Source organism: Hemiscyllium ocellatum, chromosome 3, assembly GCF_020745735.1.
Source record: "Hemiscyllium ocellatum isolate sHemOce1 chromosome 3, sHemOce1.pat.X.cur, whole genome shotgun sequence".
Taxonomy (NCBI): domain Eukaryota; kingdom Metazoa; phylum Chordata; class Chondrichthyes; order Orectolobiformes; family Hemiscylliidae; genus Hemiscyllium; species Hemiscyllium ocellatum.
In genome coordinates this window covers 29,219,569-29,233,974 of record NC_083403.1, presented here as the reverse complement: position 1 = coordinate 29,233,974, position 14,406 = coordinate 29,219,569, and the positions used below count along the sequence as shown (strand labels likewise).

The 14,406-nt window shown below is 46.2% G+C and overlaps 1 protein-coding gene across 1 annotated transcript in view; it reads right to left on the bottom strand.

Annotated features, from left to right (window-relative positions):
• The window catches only part of LOC132836824 (probable methyltransferase-like protein 24), a 97,351-nt gene that overhangs the window by 24,167 nt on the left and 58,778 nt on the right, over positions 1-14,406 (bottom strand). The window contains exon 4 of the mRNA XM_060856304.1: positions 4,493-4,721. Coding sequence (XP_060712287.1) covers positions 4,493-4,721 — 229 coding nt within the window. The remainder of the gene's footprint in view (positions 1-4,492; positions 4,722-14,406) is intronic.

Sequence of the window (14,406 nt, the reverse complement as noted above, 5' to 3'; positions counted from 1 at the left end):
TTTTTTTCATATGTTATTGTACTTAACTGAACTGCTTTAGTCACTATGTATGCTTTTATATTTTAAGAATAAAGTATATTTGTGAAATTTTTAAAAAATGACCGCACTTCAGAAATAATTCAGTGTCTAAAAAGCAATTTGAACATATGGAGATTATGAACGGTGCTATTGAAATGCATGTTTCAGTGTTTGTTCCTGCCAACACCCTTCTAGGCTCAGCAACACAGAGAAATGGACAATTCAAAATCCAAAGTGTTTGATTCAGCTGCCGCTATGGTATCATGAGAGGAACAAGGAGAAGAAAAGTAAATAAAGAAGCAGAAGACACGAGGATGAGGAAAGTGGTGATGAGGGTAACAGAGGAAGAACAGTGAAAGACTAGGAAGAACAGTTGATGAAGATTATTTAAGTTACATATCTAAGAATACAACTAATATTGACATTTAATGTTTAGAAATGTCCTTGAGAGAAGGAAATCTGCCACTTTCCCCGATCTGACTGAGTTTTAACAAACCCCCTGCTACTTCTATACTTCATTCTCTTTGAAATAAAGGCCAGAGTTCCATTTCCCTTCCCTGTTACCCACTGAACTGCACTGCAGCTTTTTGTGATTCATCGCTGAGAACTCCCAAATCTCTGTTCTGTAGCTTTCTGCAATCTCTTTACATTGAAATGATATGTAGCTGCTCTCTATTCTTCCTGCCAAAGTGCATAACCTCACATTTCCCGTGTTATATTCTGTCTGGCAAGTTTTTACCCATTCTCTTAACCTTGTATCTCTCTTTCAGCCATTGTCACTTGCGATGCAAAGACCTACAAGGCTATGGGCCAAGTGCTGGAAAATGACATTAGAATAGTTGAGTGGTGGTCTTTGACTGGCTTAGACACGATGGGCTGAAGGGCCTTTTACTGTGTGTCTATGTGTGACTCCACAAGTGTACCAATGGGTTCAAGGGTAATTAGGGTTGAAATGCTTACTTTGCTAGCAACATCTATTTCTTTAATTCCACTACTTTAATGGAAATGGTCATTCACAGTTTAATATGAGTGGCAGGAACTCAAAACTTGAGCTTCTCACAGGGTTTGCAATCAGTATTCAGAAACCTTCTCAGGATAGTGTACCAAACACTAACCTCCTATTGTAAGAGAAAAAAAACAACATGCTGTAAATACTGAGTGACATCTTCACAGGATATTACAAGCACAGGGAGTTTGTGTAAGGCAATAACATTTCTTGGCTGAAAGCTTCGAAGGTCATGTGTGATCCCAGCTGTCCTCTACACAGATGTTAATGAGAAACGATATTGTACTTTTTATTGTGGAAATCTTAATAATAAAAACTAACAGTACTTTTGTGATGAACTGACATCTAGGGAATGTGGCAATATAACAAGTTAATTATTCTTTATTCCAGATGCCAAATTCAGTCCATACAATTGAGACCAGAACTCTCCCCTGTCTACTAACCATATGCCTCCTATGTCAAATGACATTGCAAGGTCCCAAATGCAGTGTTTACAGGCAGAGACCCCGAGCATAAAACTGTCTCTGCTCCAGCACTAATTGGAAATCACAGGACCGCTGGTGCAGGAAATGGAGAACAGGTTTCAGTAAGGGACACTGTCCCACATCAGAGAGAGCTTTGTCCCACACCAGGCTGCGCCATACCTGGCCTGGGACGTCCATTCCCTTGTGAGGTTGCCACTAAAACCAGCATATTTCGCCTGACTCCCAATAGTCGGCCTGCTGTAATAGTGGAATCTTCCACTTGGAGCCCAGAGAAAGAAAGTAAACAGTGTTGACACCACTTCCCCAGCATTTCTGACCATCTTCCTCCACAGGCACCGTGCTTAGTCAGGGAAAGTAACTGACGTTCACTTTTTCTGATTTCATGAAAATGTCTTTCCCCAACTCAAATCCATCTGTTCCAAATACAATTATGTAGTGCCTAAGGACATATTACCAGCCAAACCATGTGTGGGCCTCTTAATCAAAATAATATTGTCTGCAATTAGTGCAGGCACCAAAGCTGTGAGCATGTTGCTATCTCCAGACAGATATTCACATAACAATAACACTGCTATTTTCCCTCACAAAATTCTGATCTTTTAAAATATTCCTATTTCTTTTTCAATTTATTCTTTCACTGAACCTGGGTGTTGTTGGCAAGGTCATCATTTGTTAGACGTCCTGAATTACTCTTGAACTTGGGATGGCACGGTGGCTTAGTGGTTAGCGTGACTGCCTCATTGAGCCAGGGACCTGGGCTCGATTCCCACCTCAGGCGACTGTCTGTGTGGAGTTTGCACGTTCTCTGTGTTTATGCGGGTTTCTTCCCACAATCCAAAGGTGTGCAGGCCAATTGAATTGGCCGTGCTAAACTGTCCATAGTGTTAAGTGCATTAGTGAGGGATAAATGCCGGGGAATGGGTCTGTGTGGATTACTCTCTGGAGGGTCAGTGTGGATTTGTTGGGCCGAAGGGCCTGTTTCCATACTGTAGGGAATCTAACCTAAACTGAGAACATACAAAATATAAATTGAAGCGGGCCATTCAGCCACTCAAGCCTGCTCTGCCCTTCAACAAGATCATGGTTATTTGATTTGAAATCCATATTACCTTTCATTTCCCTGCCTGAAAATGGTCCCACCTCTGCCACCTTCTGACACAGCGAGTTCCAAAGTTGCACTAAACCCTGAGAGAAACTAACTCTCCTCTCTAAAAGGGTGGCCCCTAACTTTACAACAGCACCCCCTAGACTCACCCACAAGAGGAATCATTCTTCCACCTCCACCTTCTTAAGACCAGTCAGAATCTTACACGCTTTAATCAAGTAACCACTCGATCTTCTAAATCCCAGTGGCAACAAGCCCAGTCTGACTGATCTAGCCTCATACGGTAGCCCACAGGCTTGCCCATTTCAGGGCGCAGTCAAGAGTCTTCCACATTGCCGTGGGCCTGGAGTCACTGACCAGGTAAGGATAGCAGTTTCTTTCGCTAAAGGACATTACTGAACCAGATGGGACTTTACAACAATCCCTATCATAACTAAGAGGAAAATGATGATATAGTGGTAATGTTGTTGGTAATCTAGAGGCCCAGGCTAATCCTCAGGGGTATGGGTTCAAATCCTAGCTCAGGAAACCGCTGATGTTTAAATTCAATCAAATCTGTAATTGAAAGACTGCAGGCATGAAAATTGTCATTAAAAATTAATCTTCAATGCCTTTAGAAGGGAAATTGGCTGACCCTTCCCCTGTCTGGACTCTATGTCACTCCAGACCACAGCAACATGGTTGATTCTTAGCTAGGCAAAAGTGAGGACTGCAGATGCTGGAGATCACAGTCTAGATAGGGTGGTGCTGGAAAAGCACAGGAGGTCAGACAGCATCCGAGGAGCAGGAAAATCAACATTTCGGGCAAAAGCCCTTCATCAGGAATAGGGCTTCATCAGGAATATTCCTGATGAAGGGCTTTTGCCTGAAACGTTGATTTTCCTGCTCCTCAGATGCTGCCTGACCTCCTGTGCTTTTCCAGCACCACCTTATCCAGACTGTTGATTCTTAGCTGCCCTCTCAAATGGCTTTGACAGGCCTCTCAGTTCAAGGGCAATTAATAATGGCAACAAACGCTCACTAAGGCAGTGATGCCCATGCCTTGAAAAAGTAGTGACATTGATCAAATTCCTGGGGTTAAAATGGCCCAGGTCATTATGGATTGGCCCCAGATCACCTCCATGTGATAATACAGCCTCCTTTTTGGTGCTGATTCCTGGTAAGAATAACATTCTCCATCCTGGTTAAACGGAACACCCCTTCCCCATTTCTCTTATTATCTTCAATATATTTACAGCATTGACAGTGACACTAGGGACCTGCCTTCACTCAGGCTTGAATTGGTCACATGTGGGCGTCAGTTACCTTCCTGACCAGACCTCCATCCTGGTGGAGGAGAGAAGCTGCAGGGTTTGGGTAGGCCACGACCCGGCCTAGCCAATAAAATACAGCAGAGATTGGAGATCTGACATAAAAACCACAAAGTGCTGGAGAAATTCAGAGGGCCCGGCACCATTGTGGAGAGAAAAACTGGGTTATCGTTTTGAATCCGATGACTCTTCTTTGGAGCCTGCCTAACTACGTGTCCTTTCCACTCCCAAACCTGTCACCTGAGGGAGCAGAGGATTCCAGCCCTGGTTTCAGTCACAAGTTTGTAAATAATCACAAATAGAATTATGAGGGGTCCTGATTGAACAACATTTGTCTTACAAACACTGATATTTATGAGAGAGATCCCATATTAATATTAATTTGAAGTGTTTTCTCATACTTATGCATGGCTATTTTATATTGGGCTTACATATATACTGTCTTACGAACATACTCAGAAACGGAATCTATTTGTAACCCAGGGATGGCCTGTAAATGACCAAAAGACAAAGAATGGAATGTCTTAGGAAAGAAGCTGTCTCCCATACAGTGAACTGTGAGACTCACCTTCCTGTGACCAAATTCGTTCATAATAGTGGCCAACCTTTTGGTAGTTCTGCGCTGTTTCTGGGCGATGACGGCTGGGTTGGGGTCTCTCCAGTCGATTGCCATGCGATGGTGCCAGTAACCTTCACTCTTCTGAACGTGGGCCTCACTGAGACTCGGGTCAAAGTAATGAACCTCACATCCAGCTTTGGCTATTTCCACTTCAAAACGTTTGTCTCCGCTCCCCAATCTATGACAGAAGGAGAAAAATTGAACAAGTCACGTGGCTGGAATGATGCTGTGCAGTAACCATTGTCACAAATCAAAACACTGTGCAAGGAACTCCATCCAACAATTCACTAAAACCCTTTCCCTGCAGCTGAGGTATCACAGCTGTTTTTAAACATTGTGAAACTGCAGACACCAGAACTGAATTCTGGTTTGGTTTGCATCAACACTATCTAGGAACACTACCATTTCATTACAGAAATTATTTCCAATATTCAAGACATATTTGCTGTCCCTCTCAGGTTCTACACCTCCCTCTGGAGATGTGAGCATCCCCCTTGTGCAGTTACCAAGGGGTTACTGTGCTGTTCGAGGTGCTGTCTTTTCAAAAGGACTTTAAACACTGATGGTCTTCTCTGGCAGATGTGAAAGGTGCCATGAGTAACAATATGAATGAGGAGACCATTCAGCCCCTCAAGCCTGCTTCACCATTCAATAAGGTTATGACTAACTTGAATGTGGTCTCAGTTTCGCATTCTCATTGACCCCCATGTGACTCACATGTCAGTGAAACAACTACCTCGCACCACTTTAACTGTTCAATGACCTTGCTTCCACCACTCTCTGGGAAAGATATCAAACCAGGCGTGAAACATTAGCTCTGTTTTTCTCTCTCTACAGCTTCTGCCAGATCTGCAGAGTTTCTCTACCATTCTCTGGTAAATACAGATAAGGAAAGAGCCAACCATAATAAACCATGAGGCACAGTTGCTCAGTGGTTAGCACAACTGCCTCACAGCGCTACGGTCCCAGGTTCAAGTCCAGCCTCGGGTGACTGTCTGTGTGGAGTTTGTACATTCTCCCCGAGTCTGTGTGGGTTTCCTCCGGGTGCTCTGGTTTCCTCCCACAGTCCAACGATATACAGGTCAGGTCAGGTGAATTGGCCATGCTAAATTGTCCATAGTGTTAGCTACATTAGTCGGGGGGTGTGTGGGTTACTCTTCGGAGGGACTTATTGGGCCTGTGGTGGTTCCCCTCAACAATAAGTATATCGCTTTGGATACTGTTGGGGGGGACAGCCTAGCAGGGGTAAGCTGCAGTGACCGGGTCTCTGGCACGAGGTCCGGCTCTGAGGCTCAGAAGGGAAAGGGGGAGAGGAGGAGAGGGCTAGTTATAGGAGACTCTATAGTTAGAGGGACAGACAGGCGGTTCTGTGGACATGGGCGAGACTCTCGGATGGTTTATTGCCTCCCGGGTGCCAGGGTCCGAGACATCTCGGACCTTGTCTTTAGAATCCTTAAGGGGGAGGGTGTGCAGCCAGAAGTCATGGTGCACATTGGCACCAACGACATAGGTAGGAAGGGGGTGGGGAGGTATTCACGAGCTCAGGGAGTTAGGCTGGAAGCTAAAAGCTAGGGCGGACAGAGGTGTCATCTCTGGGTTGTTGCCAGTGCCACGTGACAGTGAGGCAAGGAATAGGGAGAGAGTGCAGTTGAACACGTGGCTGCAAAGATGGTGTAGGAGGGAGGGGTTCAGGTATTTGGACAATTGGACTGCATTCTGGGGAAGGTGGGACCTGTACAAGCAGGACAGGTTGCACCTGAACCAGAAGGGCACCAATATCCTGGAGGTAGGTTTGCTAGCACTCTTCAGGGGGGTTTAAACTAATTTGGCAGGGGGATGGGATCCAGACTTGTAGTTCAGCAAGTAGGTTAGCTGTTTTTCAGGATGTCCGAGAATGTAGGGAGGCTATGGAGAAGGTAGCACTGACAGGGAATACTTGCGGACACAGAGATGGGCTCAAGCGTGTATACTTCAACGCAAGGAGTATCAGAAATAAGGTGGGTGAACTTCAGGCATGGATCGGTACTTGGGACTACGATGTTGTGGCCATCACGGAAACGTGGATAGAAGAGGGACAGGAATGGTTGTTGGAGGTTCCTGGTTACAGATGTTTCAGTAAGATTAGGGGGGTGGTAAAAAAGGATGGGGGGTGGCGTTGCTAATTGGAAATGGTATAAAGGCTGTAGAAAGGCAGTTTGAGGGGGATCTGCCTTTGGAGGTAGTATGGGCTGAAGTCAGAAATAGGAAAGGAGCAGTCACCTTGTTGGGTGTTTACTATAGGCCCCCCAATAGCAGCAGAGATGTGGAGAAACAGATTGGGAAACAGATTTTGGAAAGGTGCAGAAGCCACAGGGTAGTAGTCACGGGCAATTTCAACTTCCCAAATATTGATTGGAAGCTCTTTATATCAAGTAGATTGGACGGGGTGGTGTTTGTGCAGAGTGTCCAGGAAGCTTTTCTAACTCAGTATGTAGATTGTCCGACCAAAGGGGAGGCCATATTGGATTTGGTACTTGGTAACGAACCGGGACAAGTGATGGGCTTGTTAGTGGGTGAGCATTTTGGTGATGGTGACCACAATTCTGTGACTTTCACCTTGGTTATGGAGAGAGATAGGTGCATGCAACAGGGCAGGTTTTATAATTGGGGGAAGGGTAAATACAATGCTGCAAGATAGGATCAGAGGAGCATAAATTGGGAGCACAGGCTGTCAGGGAAGGATGTCGTTGAAATGTGGAACTTTTTCAAGGAACAGATACGACATGTCTTTGATATGTATGTACCTGTCAGGCAGGAAAGAGATGGTGGTATGGGGGAACCTTGCTTGACGAGGGAGGTTGAATGTCTTGTAAGGAGGAAGAAGGAGGCTTACATAAGGTTGAGGAAACAAGGTTCAGACAGAGCGTTGGAGGGATACAGGATAGCCAGGAGGGAGTTGAAGAAAGGGATTAGGAGAGCTAAGAGAGGGCATGCAAAATCTTTGGCGGGTAGGATCAAGGATAACTCCAAGGCCGTTTTTGTGTATGTGAGAAACATGAGAATGACGAGAACAAGGGTAAGTCCGATCAAGGACAGTAGTGGGAGACCGTGTATTGAGTCGGAAGAGATAGGAGAGGTCTTGAATGAGTACTTTTCTTCAGTATTTACAAATGAGAGGAACCGTATTGTTGAAGAGGAGTGTATGAAACGGACTGGTAAGCTAGAGGAGATACTTAGATTAGATTAGATTAGATTACAGTGTGGAAACAGGCCCTTTGGCCCAACAAGTCCACACCGACCCGCCGAAGCGTAACCCACCCATACCCCTGCATTTATCCCTTACCTAACACTACAGTCAATTTAGCATGGCCAATTCACCTGACCCGCACATCTTTGGACAGTGGGAGGAAACCGGAGCACCCGGAGGAAACCCACGCAGACACGGGGAGAACATGCAAATTCCACACAGTCAGTCGCCTGAGTCGGGAATTGAACCCGGGTCTCAGGCGCTGTGAGGCAGCAGTGCTAACCACTGTGCCACCGTGCCGCCCACTTGCTAGGAAGGAAGATGTGTTGGGCATTTTGAAAAACTTAAGGATAGACAAGTCCCCCGGGCCTGACGGGATATATCCTAGGATTATGTGGGAAACATGAGAGGAAATTGCAGAGCCGTTGGCAATGATCTTTTCGTCTTCACAGTCAATGGGGTGGTACCAGGGGACTGGAGAGTGGCGAATGTTGTGCCCCTGTTCAAAAAAGGGAATAGGGATAACCCCGGGAATTACAGGCCAGTTAGTCTTACTTCAGTGGTAGGCAAAGTAATGGAAAGGGTACTGAGGGATAGGATTTATGAATATCTGGAAAGACACTGCTTGATTAGGGACAGCCAGCACGGATTTGTGAGGGGTAGGGCTTGCCTTACAAGTCTTATTGAATTCTTTAAGGTGACCAAGCATGTGGATGAGGGTAGAGCAGTGGATGTAGTGTACATGGATTTTAGTAAGGCACTTGATAAGGTTCCCCATGGTAGGCTTATGTGGAAAGCCAGGAGGCATGGGATAGTGGGAAGTTTGGCCAGTTGGATAGAGAACTGGCTAACCTGTCGAAGTCAGAGAGTGGTGGTAGATGGTAAATATTCAGCCTGGAGCCCAGTTACAAGTGGAGTTCCGCAGGGATCAGTTCTGGGTCCTCTGCTGTTTGTAATTTTTATTAATGACTTGGAAGAGGGAGTTGGGGGGGGGTCAGTAAATTTGCAGACGATACGAAGATTGGTGGAGTTGTGGATAGTAAGGAGGGCTGTTGTCGGCTGCAAAGGGACTTGGATATGATGCAGAGCTGGGCTGAGGAGTTCAACCCTGTCAAGTGTGAGGTTGTCCATTTTGGAAGGACAAATAAGAATGCAGAATACAGAGTTAACGGTAGGGTTCTTAGTAAGGTGGAGGAGCAGAGGGATCTTGGGGTGTATGTTCATAGATCCTTGAAAGTTGCCACTCAGGTGGATAGCGCTTGTAAGAAGGCCTATGGTGTATTAGCGTCCATTAGCAGAGGGATTGAATTCAAGAATCATAAGGTGATGTTGCAGCTGTATAGGACCTTGGTAAGGCCACATTTGGAGTACTGGGTGCAGTTCTGGTCGCCTCACTTTAGGAAGAATGTGGAAGCTTAGGAGAGGGTGCAGAGGAGATTTACCAGGATGTTGCCTGGAATGGAGAATAGGTCATACAAGGATAGGTTGAGAGTGCTCGGCCTTTTCTCATTGGAACGGTGAAGAATGAGGGGTTGATAGAGGTTTATAAGATGATCAGGGGAATAGACAGAGTAGACAGTCAGAGACTTTTTCCCTGGATACAACAGAGTGTTACAAGGGACATAAATTTAAGGTGAAGGGTGGAAGGTATAGAGGGGATGTCAGGGGTAGGTTCTTTACCCAGAGAGTGGTGGGGGCATGGAATGCGCTGCCTGTGGGAGTGGCAGAGTCAGAATCATTGGTGACCTTTAAGCGGCAATTGGATAGGTGGGCTGAAGGGCCTGTTCTGTGCTGTATTGTTCTATGTTCTATGCACATTGTATAAACTGAGGGAATTGTTGTTAAATTTGCAGATGACACCAAGATAGGTGGAGGGATGGATAATGTTGAGGAAGTGGGAAGGCTGCAGAATGACTCGGACAGGCTAGGAGAGTGGGTAAAGAAGCGGCAGATGGCATCCAGTGTGGGAATGTGTGAGCTTTGGTAGGAAAAATACAGACAAAGTCTATTTTCCTAACAGCGAAAGGCTTTGGAAATCTGAAGCACAAAGGGACTTGGGCGTCCTAGTTCAGGATTTCCTTAAGGTTAACATGCAGGTTGTGTTGGTAGTTAGGAAGGCAAATGCAATGTTAGCATCCATTTCGAGAGGGCTAGAATGCAGGAGCAGGGATGTACTGCTGAGGCTGTAGAAGGAGAAAGTGAGGAGTGCAGATGTTGAAAGGTCTGAAGGTGAATAAATGGATGCTGGATTCCTGCACATCCAAACACCTCATCTACTGTGTCCATTGCTCTCACTGTGGTCTACTCTATATTGGGGAGGCAGGACGCCAACTTGTGGAACACTTCAGGGAACATCTCTGGGACATACACACACCAAAAACCCCACTGACCTGTGGCCAACCACTTCAACTCCCCCTCTCACTCCATCAAGAACATACAAGTTCTGGGCCACCTCCACTGCCAAATCCATGTTACCCGATGCCTGGAGGAAGAACACCTCATCTCCTGCCTTTGGACCCTCCAACCACATGTCATCAACATCGATTTCACCAGTTTCCTCATTTCCCCTTCCCCCACCTGATCCCAGACCCAACCCTCCAACTCGGCAGCGCCCTCTTGAACTGTCCTACCTGTCTATCTTTCTTCCCACGTAGAGGCTCCACCCTCCCCTCTGACTTATCACCATTGGCCCACCTTCACCCATCTATCACCTTCCCAGCTACTTTGTCCCAGCCCTACCCTCCTATTTATCGCACAGCTCCCCACCATGCCCACCCTCCCCCTACATTTCCGATGAAGGACTTAAGCCTGAAACGTTGACTCTCCTGCTCTTCGGATGTTGCCTGACCTGCTGTGCTTTTCCAGTGCCGCACTTTTTGACTGAGGCTGTATAAGGCTGTGTTCAGAACGCATTTGGAATATTGTCAACAGCTCCAGGCCCTGTATCTAAGGAAGGATGTGGAGTTTGGGGTGGGGGTGGGTGGGGGGGAAAGAGGAGGTTTACAAGAATGATGCCAGGAATGAAGGGCTTGTCATATGGGTAGGGGTTGAAGACTCTGCTCTGAACCCAAAGTTTACAAGGATAGATGGGAGGGGAAGGATCTGATGGAAGCTTACAGAATACTGAGAGGCCTAGATGGGATGGACATGGACAAGATGTTTCCATTGGTAGGAGAGACTAGGACCTGAGGGCAGTGCCTCAGAGTGATGGGATCATCCTTTAGAACTGGGATGAGGAAGAGTTTCTTTAGCCAGAGGGTGTGAGTCTGTGGAACTCATTGTCACAGAGGACTATAGAGACCAAGTCACTCAGTGTATTTAAGGCAGATAGGTAGGTTCTCGATAAGTAATGGGATCAAAGATTACAGGGAGAAGGCAGGAGGAAGGGGTTGAGAAACATTATCAGCCATGATCGAATGTCAGAGCAGACCTGATGGGCCGAACGGCCTAATTCTGCTCCTATATCTTTTGGCTGAAACCCAGCCTGTGTTGCTATCTCTGTGCCCCCTCCTTTCCCAGTCTCTAGCTGACCCACCCACAGCTCAGTGCCACATCACTTATGTTTTTCATCTTCAACAATGCACTGGGAGTAGCCCTCCCTGCATTAAAGTCTAAAACCAGATCAAAAAAAGATTCCATCTGCAGATTTATTGCTTTTTGTTTACCATTGCTTCCCGTCCTTTGGAACACCGAATGTTCAACCTCAGCCAACTCAGTTTATCTGAAATCTCGGAAAATAACTGAGCACTACAGACTGACCTAACCCTGGGCTACAGATCAAATGTTTTCCACAGCAAACACAAACCATGGAGTGTTATTACTGCACAAGAACCAGTGTCTAGGAATTCAGCGGAGGGAGCTGGGCAAGGCAAGGGGGATGGAGAGTAAATGACAGGAGGGGCTGGTGCTGTTTGTGAGCCGGGAAGGGCACAGGGGCAAGTCACACTATTGTGAAAGGGGCTGGCAGGGGGAATGTCAGGTAAAAAAAAACATTTCATTCCGGATTTCTTGGAAAATTGGATGAAAGAAGCAGCACCATAGATGCAGAGATAGACCTCTAGACATTTACAGTGCAGAAGGAGGCCACTCTGCCCACTGTGTTCATGCTAGCCAGCAAAGTTCAGAGTACACTTATCCCATTTTCCAGCTTTTGGATCAGAGCCCTGGAGGCTATGGCAATGCATGTGACTGTCTAAACACTGTTTAAATGTTACAAGAGTTTCTGACTCAACCACCATTTCAGGCAGTGAGTTCCAGTCTCCTCCCACCTCCTGGGTGAGAAAAATATATCGCCTCAACTTCCCTTTTAGCCTTCCACCTCTTTCCTTAAACCTACGTCCCCTCTACTTTGGAGAAAGTTCCCTCCTATCTACTCTGTCTGTGCTCCTCATAATCTCACAGATCTCCATCAGGTCCCTTCTAAGTATTTGCTGCTCCAAAGAAAACCACCCCAGCTTTTCCCCATCGCTCAGACCGTCCAGTGCAGGCAGCCTCCTGGTAAATGTCCTCTGTCCCCTCTCTGGTGCTATCATATCTTTCCTATAAAATGCGATGACCAGAACTGCACCCAGTATTCCAGTTGTGACCTGGCCGGTGCGTTATACATTCCCAGCGTAACCTCCCATTCTCTTGTATTCTATACTTTCCCTAATAAAGGCGGGTATTCTCTGTCTCCCTGACCACCATTTCCACTTTCCCTTCTACTGTCGGGGTTCTGTGGGTCTGTCCCTCTGATCTTCAGTACTTTCCAAGGCCTTACCATTCATAGTGTGATCCCTTACCCAAGAGCGTAATGAATTCTATTTGTCACTGCTCTGCCCAGCTCACCAGTCCATTGCTGACCTCCTGCACCTTTGGGTGCCCCCCTCAGTCCAAGATCCAAATTGATAGAGTCTTTTCAGATGAGGTGAGGAATAGCAGCATCATGGCACCCTGCAATGTCCAACCCTCACTCGGTGAAAAACCCCTTCCATATCTTCCTTCAGGTTCTCTCTCCAACTAACCACTGCCATTTTGTGTTGAACAGTCACCGATATATTTTTACACTGGGTTCTCTTTATTTACTCCACCAATGTAGTTCACCATTTTAAACCTGCCTTAAATTTCTCCTGAAAGGTATCCACTTTAAGGGGTGTGACCCTAACCCCTCCAGTTGTTTCAGGGGCAGGATATTTGGAGAGTAACATTTCCCTTCTCACAGCCCAAGTGGACACATCCCCCATTGACACCAACTGCTGCACAGCCATCGAATATTCAAATACAGTCCCAACAGCTCCAGGTCCCAGTGATGGCCTCTGCTGAGACTACACCCACTTCCCAAAGGAAAGGAGCAAATGGAACCGAGATACAGGAACAGGCCATTCAGCCCATTAAGCCTACTCTGTTAGATCATGGCTGATCTCGTTCAAAGTGATCTTCCTTACACTTTTCCCATATCCATCAATATCTTTAATATCTGGAAAACCTACAGATCTCTGACTTCAATCACTGAGTGTCTATCCCAGCATAGACAATTCCCAAGATTCACTACCTCTGAGGGAAGATATTCCTCCATCTCGGTCTCCTTATTCTGAGACTAGTCCCAAGCCATCCCCTACAAACCCTTCTAGGGTGCCTTTGTGCACCTACCTGTAATAGAATCACATGGCACACAAGAGGCCCTTTGGTCCATCATGTCTGTAACACTACCTACACTAGTCCCACTTTCCCACACTAGGCCCATAGCCTTGAACATTATGACAGTTCAAATGTTGATCCAAGTGCTTTACAAAGATTGTGAGGTTTTCTACCTCAACTACCCTCGCAGGCAGCACATTCCAGGCCCCCACCACCCTCAGGGTAAACAAAAAATATTTTTGCCCAAATCCCCTCCAAACCTCCTGCCTTTCACTTTAAAATTATGCTTCTTGTTATTGACCCTTTGACGAAGTGGAACAGCTGCTTCTCTTCATCCTGCCTGACCCCAGGGTGAAGAGAATCTGACACATCTCTATCAGGTCCCCTCTCAGCCTTCTCTGCTCCAAAGGAAACAACCTGAGCTTATTTAACCTCTCTTCATCCCGGGCAACATCCGGGTGAATCTCCTTTACACCCTCCAGTGCCATCACACCCTTCCTACAGTGTGGTGACCCAGAACTTTGCTGTAAGAACTTTGTATGATCAGTGCTCATTCCTCTAAACTCTAGAGAACACATTTCCACTTTCCTCAATCTCTCCTCACACAACAATCACAGTATTGCATCATTTAACCTGGTGAACCTACACTGTACCCACTTCTGACAAGGATGTCCTTTCTTAGGTAAGGAGAGCAAAAGGAGACTATACTCTATGTATAGTCTCACTAAGGCCCTATATAACTGCAGCAAGACATCATTACTGTTATACTGAAATCCCCGTGAAATAAAAGCCAACATCCCATGTGCCTTCCTAATCGCCTGCTGCAGCAGTGTGTGAGCTTTCAGAGTCTAATGATCAAGGACACACAAATCCCTTGGAACATCAGCATTTCTCAATCCCTTCAGAAACATGGCAGATAATCAAGTTTTTGTGAAGTTTATTTATATGACAAAATACTAACAAGGACACACACACACACACACACACACACACACACCCCTGATATAGAGAGTGACTGAAG